Source organism: Furipterus horrens, unplaced genomic scaffold, assembly GCF_987537825.1.
Source record: "Furipterus horrens unplaced genomic scaffold, mFurHor1.1.pri manual_scaffold_4, whole genome shotgun sequence".
NCBI lineage: Eukaryota > Metazoa > Chordata > Mammalia > Chiroptera > Furipteridae > Furipterus > Furipterus horrens.
The window spans coordinates 204741975-204749960 of record NW_028327174.1 but is presented as its reverse complement, the minus strand read 5'-3'; the positions used below and the strand labels follow the sequence as shown (position 1 = coordinate 204749960).

The 7986-nt window shown below is 64.4% G+C and overlaps 1 protein-coding gene across 1 annotated transcript; it reads right to left on the bottom strand.

The window, feature by feature from the left end:
* Positions 1–556: 556 nt before the first annotated feature.
* ARRDC1 (arrestin domain containing 1) lies at positions 557–7512 on the bottom strand. The gene is made up of 8 exons (XM_090275072.1): positions 7306–7512; positions 2555–2665; positions 2101–2151; positions 1850–2004; positions 1445–1627; positions 1197–1373; positions 710–1124; positions 557–636 (listed from the first exon to the last, which is right to left on the bottom strand). Exons 1-8 carry the CDS (start codon positions 7421–7423, stop codon positions 572–574), a joined length of 1275 nt encoding a protein of 424 aa, XP_090131198.1. The 5' UTR covers positions 7424–7512; the 3' UTR covers positions 557–571.
* Between the last annotated feature and the right edge of the window lie 474 nt (positions 7513–7986).

Sequence of the window (7986 nt, the reverse complement as noted above, 5' to 3'; positions counted from 1 at the left end):
GAGGGCGTGTGTTCACGAAGTGGAGGTTAGCCTTCTCCCCCACACAAACCCACTTCAAATCAAGGTCGGGGCTCCGGACACGAAACCCAGCTCCCAGGACACACCCTCGGGCAGAGCCGGGAGCCCGAGGGTCAGCTCCGGCGCTGGCCCCACCTCGGGGGCCCCCAGATCTGCCTTCCCCGGCCCACATCCGGTCCAAGATGCCCGGAAGGAGGGGCCCGGGAGCCGAGGACTCACGTCCGGAAGGGGCGGGGCCTAGGAGAGGGCTGGGCGGGTCCGGGGAGGGGCCCCCAGGCCGGGCCGCGCACATGGAGCCGCAGGGGGGCGCCCGAGAGGCCGGCCCGCGCCCAGCACTGCGAACGACGCGCTTTATTTACCCCGAGTGCGTCCGGCCCCTGCCCGCCCAGAGAGGCCGACTGCAGGGGGCCACGGAGGCGGCCCGGGGCAGGCCGAGCGCCCGCTCGGGCGCGGAGAGTCCTGAGTACGCCGGGCCAGGGCGGCGGCGAAGGCACGAGGCCCTGGCTCCCACGGCAAAGGCCTGCCAGCCCGGGGAAGGCGGCTCAGGGCAGGGTCAGCTCCCGGGGGTCAGGCCGGGGTCCGCACCGCCGCAGCTCTGCTCATAGGACGGCGGGGCCTCTGCGGGGAGAGCGAAGTCTGTACATGGCCCGTGGCGCCTCCCCGCCCCGCCAGGCCCCGGGCTCCCACTTACCATAGGGGTGGCCCCACAAACTGTACTCCGGGGGGCGGATCACGGTACTGGCGGTGGGCACCGGCCCTCCGGACCGCTCGGTGAAGTAGGGCACAGTGGCGCCTGTGGAGACGCACAAGGCGGGGGGCAGAGGGTGGGAAGCGGGGCTGCGGCCGTCCTGAGCACAGGGGTCAGGAGCGCCGGGCGGTGGCTGCTGCGAATGGCGCTGGGTGACGAGGGAGACAGAGTCCACGAGGTGGGGGCGGCCGGCAACCTGCTCTGCCTCCTCCTGGGGGGGCGCAGAGGGCACCACCAAGGACAGAGCCCCAGGGGGCGGCCCGGGGCCTGGCCGGGGGCTCAGCGAGGCTTGGTTCACGGCGATATTGCCGATGAAGACCGGGAGGGCCACAGCGGCTTCAGGCGCCTTCAGGGAGACCTGCAGGGGATGCGGGGTGAGGGTCCAGGTCGCCGGGCCCACGCCCCCAAGTTGTCCCCCCAGCCCTGGTACCTGCAGGTAGTAGTCCACGTGGATGAGGGTGCAGCCCGGCAGCGCCGACTGGGGCAGGGGAGGCACCAGGATCTGTTCTTGCCACTGCGTCTGCCTCCAGGCCTTGACGCTGGCACCCTCCACCTCCGCAATGGTCCGCACGTCGTAGATCCAGCGCTTGGCCTTGTAGGACACTTTCTGGGGAAGGACCAGCCTGTGAGCTCCAGCAGGCCAGCCACCTACCCCTCCGCCACCCCTTGGGCACTGACCTGCAACAGACTGGCCACCACGGGGCTGGTGTCCTTGCCTGACTGGTTCTCGATGTCAACCTGCAGCCGCAGCACCTGCCCCACCACGTAACCACGGAGGTCTGTGCTGGCAGTGAGGACCACGCTGCCCGTCTTCACCAGCTTGTAGGAGAATTTCTTGGTGGCAGAGGCCACGTTGGGTTGCTGGGGAGGGTGGGAAGGGTGTTGGTGGTGTGGGCAGGCTGGATCCCTGTGGACCCTGGACAAGGCCACGCAGCCCTGCCACACCCCAGCCCTAGACAAAGCACAGGCAGCTGAGGACACAGAGGTCACTGTTCTTTCAGACCCTGGCCCTTTTACCTCGTAGGGGTACAGGCCAACAGGTCAATGTGGGAACAACCCAGGGGGCCATCAGCCCATCTTCACCTCGATATCCGGGATGCTGTTCAGGTTCAGGGGGCTCAAGATATAGAACACACAGCTGCACTGGTGGCCCTTGGAGAAACGTGGCGTGTCGATGGTGGCCCGCACCTGGTGCACGATCTTCCCAAAAGGGCCCTCGAAAGATGTGGGTGCTGTGGCTGGAGAGAGAACAGAGGCTGGCACCCCACTGACCCCCACCTCCCACCCACCCCCACCAACTGTCACCACTAGGCCTGACCAGGCTAGGCCCTCACCAGGAAGCAGAAACTGGAAGGGGAAGTTGTGTTCTCCAGTGGGCAGGCTCCCTGCAGAGATAGGAGGAAGCGATTAGGGAGAGGGGACCTCAGGAGCCCGAGGTGACCCCACAGGGCCCAGGAAGCAGGCACTGCAGCCAGCCGGCTCACACTGCATCCGGCTGCTGGGAATCCCAGCCTCTGTACCCGGTGCCATCGCAGCACAGGGCCCTGGCTAGGGCAATGGATGTGGCTCGAACAGCAGGGGTGCAGGGCTGTTCCGCGGGCTGGAGCCCACCCAAACCCAGGAGAAGCTGGCCCCGTCAGCCACCCAGCCCCTATTGGGCAATGCCCAAAGTGCGCCAGGAAGAGAAGCCCATCATGATGAACAGCACTGGGAGAGGGTGGGCAAGTGCACGGCCCCCAGAGGCAGACTGAGGAGTGGGGCGGACAGACAGCCCCCAGACAGACTCACCCTTGTCAGCCAGTGACAGAGCGCTGTTGAAGTAGCCCTCCTCCGCCACCCACGCTGCATCATTGGCCTTGTTGGAGACCCTGCAGGAACCTGTGCAGCTCACTCGGATGGCTGCAAGAAGGGGGGACTGTGAGCCCTAGCAAGCTGCTGACCCGGCCCCTTCCTGCCCCCAGCAAAGGGTTTCAGCAGGGCTGGCAGCGCCCAGGTGCCAGGCAGCCCCACCCAGTGGGGCCTGAGAAGGCCAGCAAATGGCCGGCTGCCTTTTAGAGGACACCTCCTGCCCATTCCCCCATCCTGGGGTGTTGACAGAGAGCGAGGGTGGTGAGGAATGGAGTGACATCTGGTCAGCAGCCCAGGAGGGCCCCAGTGGTCACCCGGAGGACCCCTGGGCAATCCACAACTTGGTAACCACTAGACCTGTGGAAATGCAGCTCCCTATTGGGGCTGCTTGGGGTGCTGATGAGGAACAGAGGCCTCTGAGGCTGTTGACCTCTGACCCCAGCTTCCTGCTGCCTCACAAGTCAGTCAGGCTGGCAGGCAGCCCTCCCGGGAAGCTGACCGCCGGCCCTCCTGGTACAGGAATGTGGTCAGACCTGCCTGAGCAGCAAAGGTTCCCAATTCTGACACAGTGAAGAGTGGGGACACCCCCGACCTCCTGGGCCAGTACTGCCTGGGAGCGCTGAATTTCTGCACCCAGAGAAGGCTCAGCCCTCTCCCCCACCCGCCAGTGGAAGCGCCCAGACCAGGAACCATTTGCAGCAGAGGCTACCACCACTGTTCTGCGGACAGGGACGCGAACGTCTCAGTCCACTGTGGTCAGAAGAACGTGTGTGGACAACCAGGCCCAGCGAGGCTGCTCCCCACTCCTGGAGACCGAAGCAGGGAGGGGCCGGAGCTCAGCGACAGGCAGCCCCCCAGCTCCACCCACCTTTTTTTCTTCCTGCAGGGCAGAGTCACTGCAAAAGACCTCAGCCCAACAGGCACATCCCTGCCCAGTCCCACTTCCTCCCGTGACTTGTGACTTTATAGTCAGGTGAAGGGAAGTTGACTCAGAATCTGATACCTTCCCGATGGAGCCACCAGGCAGGAAGAACCTGGTGTCCCAAGTGCCCAGCACCAGGGTCGGCCACATCAGCCGTGTGGGCAGTCTCCTGAGGGTGGCCCCGCCTTGCTGACGCAGGCTTTCTGTTGCTCACCCTCCGTGCACAACTTCCTTCACGACCCTGGCTCATCCTCCGGCCCCATCAGCACTGCAGTGACCAGCCCTTGACCTCTGTGCCAGCCCAGCCTCACCTCTGGGACCTCAGCCCCGTTTTCTAATCCACGCTCGTCAGCCAGGCCCTACTGGGTTCACCCCTGGAAGTGTTCCTACCCTGAAATCTGGGACACCAGGGCTCCTACAGACCAACACAGCCCAAGAGCCACCAGGCAGGGGAGGAGCAGACGGAGAAAGGGAAGAGTGACGTGACCCAGGGAGAGGACACTCTGGGGGACCCAGGGCCACAAGGCTCTACCCCTCCCTGTGGAGAGGGTGCAATCCCCCCTTGAATCTGGCTGCCCTGGGAACGCTGGGGCCCACAGAGCATGCCAGACAGGGTACGGTGGTCCCTAGGCTGGCCCGGTGCCAGCCGAGCCCTGCCACGTGACCCCTGTGGGTGGCACACGAGCTGAAGCACTTCTCTGCCCACCTCTGTCTGAATTCCTACCCATGAGCCATGAGATGTAATAAAATGGTTGGTTTAAACGACTTAGTTTAGGGATCTTTTGTTACCTAGGGGTTTACATAGCAGCAGATAACAGGAACAGATGTCCACCTCACTAGAAGTCAGGGAAGCTCAGAGAACTTACCACAATAGCCTCTCAGACTGACAAATATTGATGTGTTGAGAGTAGATGGGAGATGGACACTCCCTTCCAGTGACCAGATGTAGACGGGCATGGGGCCTGCAGAGGCGCCATGCAGGCCAGGCACACGCCAGGAGACAGAGCAGCTCCTAGAACCTCAGTTTGCCCGGGAGCCTTGAGCGCGACAGCCCATGTCTCCAAGAGCACCTGGCTAAAGACTCGTCGACCCAGCCTGGCCCTGGCCCTGGCCCCTGGGATTCAGGTAAATGGGCTGTGGGGGGCACCTGACACCCCCCCCACAACAGTATCAAACCAACCCTTGGGTTGTCCCAGAGGAAACCAAGCTCTGTGACCTTCCCAATGCCCATACGGAGCCCCACTTTACAGAGAAACACGGAGGACCCTTTGGGGGCCCTGACTGAAGGAGCAGCCCCCAGTCACTGTCTTGGAGTCAGACCATGCTGTTCCTGTTCACCCCCTTCTCCACAGGGAACGGTGAAGGCACAGGACAAGTCTCCCTGCCCCACGCAGGGGGCACCCGCCCCTGGAGGAGAGCACGGCCCTCCCACCAGCACATGCACCCATACACAGGATGGGGGCAGGTGTGTTCCAGCGAGGCATGGCCTCTACCGCACGGCACCGTGCTGGCTGCAGAGCCACCGAGCTGTGCCATCCGTGACTGTTCAGCTGTACCAACACTCGGTGCCTGACAGCGGGCAGGCACTGCATGGACAGGCATCCGTATCTGGACCGTTAGGGCTGCTATGGGTCTCCAACTCCTTGTCATCATGTGGACTGTGTTCCAAAGTGACCTGTGGAACTTTCCACTCTGGCCAGCACTCCCACCTGTCCAGCAGCCCTCCTCCCTTGCACACTTGCAGTCTGACCGTGAAGACTTCTGCTCGCTTCTCCTCTGGTCCCATAGATCTCTCCCACTGTCCACCAACTCCCACAAACCCGGAGCGGCTCAGCCTTTGCTGCATCCTCTCATTGAAGCTTAGCCCACATGCCACTTCTCTCTGTCCTGGTTCCAAATCTGTCCCGTGAGCCTAACAGCACCCACCTCCCAGGGAAGCTATGAGGACTCGTGTCTGGCTATAAGGAGAGCTCAGGGAGCTGGTGGAGCTGGGGGCTGGCTGCCTTCCCTTCCTCTGGGTCCTGCCAGGGGATAGGGGGCCTCCCCATTGGATCACTGGCTGGTGGCAGCAGCTCCACAAGCTTTTGAGTCAAAGAAAAAAAAAAAGAACCACAGCCTCTCCTCTCCCACACACAGGCAGGGCTTGGAGAAGCCCCGAGCAGCTCCAGCCCGCACATTCCCGCTGCTCCGGGGCCAGCGCTTTACAGCTGGGACCACCAGTGGGGCTCCCTCGGCCTCCTGTGGCCCAGCTGTCCACTCACCTGCATCCCACCCACCACATGAAGGCCAGACTCTGCCCAGCCCAGTCCAGTCCAGTCACACACAGCTGAGGCCGTCCCTTCACGGTGGCCAGCAACAGCCTGTTTGTCCTAGGCCCCAGCTCCAGGAGGGCGACAGGGTGGATGACCCAGGCGATGATGATCGAGCAGATATCTGCGCCTCCTTCCTGTGGCCTCTCCCCTCAGCCAGGAGCCTTCCTGCCCCATCTCATGGCTCACTTATCACTTGTGCCCCAGGGAAGAACTGCACTGTCCCTGCTGTGCCTCTTGCTACACCTACTCCCATCCAAACCCCAAAACCCAACTGGGGAGACAAGAAAGGAGGCGGCTGCATCGTGGAAAGGTGGCTCCACAGACTGGACACCTAACAACAGGAACCTGCACCCAGCTTCTTCTCAGACCCCTGTGCTAGGGTGGGTTAGGCCTGTTCAGCATGGAGGTGGTAGCTGCCCCAAGAAGACAGTGGGTCTCAGAAGTGGGACCAGAAGTGCTGAGCTGGCAACCACACAGGTGTCTGGAAGGTCAAGGGACAGAGGAAAGCCCAGCAGCTGTGGTTTTGGCCAACTACCCCAAGGCAGAGGAGCACCCCCACAGGAACACACCACACAGCCTTGCACTCAGAGCCAAGGATCCCTGCACTGTGCCTTTGTCACCCCTGCCCCACCCTGAGTATTGAGCCCCAAAGTCCCAACAAGGGCCCTGCCTACACCTCGGACAGCAGATGAAGCCCACACCTGTGGAGAGCCCTAGCGAGGGCTGCTGCAGCAACCCGATCCCCAGTCCCGAAGTCCCAGATGTCTGCACCAGCAGAGACTGGTCAGGAGGGCTCAGGTTCAGCTCCCAGATGCTGGCTGGGCCAGGGGCCCAGCACAGGTGGGGATGAGCAAGACATCCCCAGCACACAAACACAAGCTTAAGCTGGATGTGAGCAGGTGCATGGGCTGCGGGCTGGGCCCTTCTGGGGACTCACACACTGGTGGGACTGTCTGTGAAGAGGAAGGGCCTTTGCCAGGAGCCAGGGTGTGTGGGAGAGAAAGCCCAGCCTCCAGGTGAGGGCCCAGCATGTGCAGGGCTCAGAGGACCCTGGAGATTCTACAGGGAAGGTCGGAGGCGTGCATGTGTCCCGGTCAGAGTGGGTTTCAGCAAAGTGGACAGGCTCTAAGCCCCCGCCCTCAGGCGGAGAGGACTGGAAAGGCAGAGAGGGAAGACTGGGCCACCCAGGCCTCCTTACTTTGCCCCGATCGCCACCCCACCGGCCTCCCACACCGGAGGGTCTGCACAACCCCACCAGCTCCACCCAACCCTCCCCGCAGCCGGGGAACCCGAGTAGAGAGCCCACACGAGCCCTAGGCCGGCGGGAGGGGCGAAGGGGTTTTCCCAGGCTCAGCGCCACCGGCAGCCGCTTCCGGGAGCCCCGGCTCTGCCCCAGGTGCGGGCGCAGCTACCTGAACCCCGCCCGACCATGCTCCCCGAGACGGCCCCGTGCCTACCTCGGAAAGGCAGCGGCGCTCCCAGGCACAGGCGCACGGTCCCTGCCAGCAGCTCCCCCGGGCTGTAGACGACGCGGCCGTGGCTCAGGCGGATTTCAAAGAGCTGCACCCGCCCCATGCCGCCCGCGGACCAAGCTGGACCGCCACTCACTGCCACCCCCGCCCGCTTGCTGGCCCCGCTGCGCTCTGAGCACCGCTCCGGTCCGACCCGCCCTCGACCACGCCCCCGTGCTTGGCCCCGTTCCGCCCGCCGGCCCTCCCCTCGAGTAGGCCACGCCCCCAACATGGCCACGCCCACGTCCCGTGTCCGGCCCGCCCTCACCCGTCGGTCCTCCCCTCGTGTTTAGCCACGCCTCTGGGTCGGCCACGCCCCTGGACGACACGCCCTAGACCACGCCCACACCCCTCCGCCCCCAACTCGGCCACACCCTTGCCCGCGGGGTTCTTTCTTGGCCGTCGCCCCACCCCCCTCATCTCCTGCGGGTCCCCCGTCCCGTCCGGTCTGCCCGCAGCCCCGACTGGCCCGCAAGGTGGAGGTCCGGAGCGGGTAGCGAGAACCCGGCGCACGTGCGCCCCCTGCTGCCCCGGGAGAGCGGCCGGTTCACCTGTCGAGGGGGCGGGGCCATGCCAGGGCCGGGCTCGAGGGGTGCGGGGGCGCGGCGGCCTCGCTTGGAAGGGTCC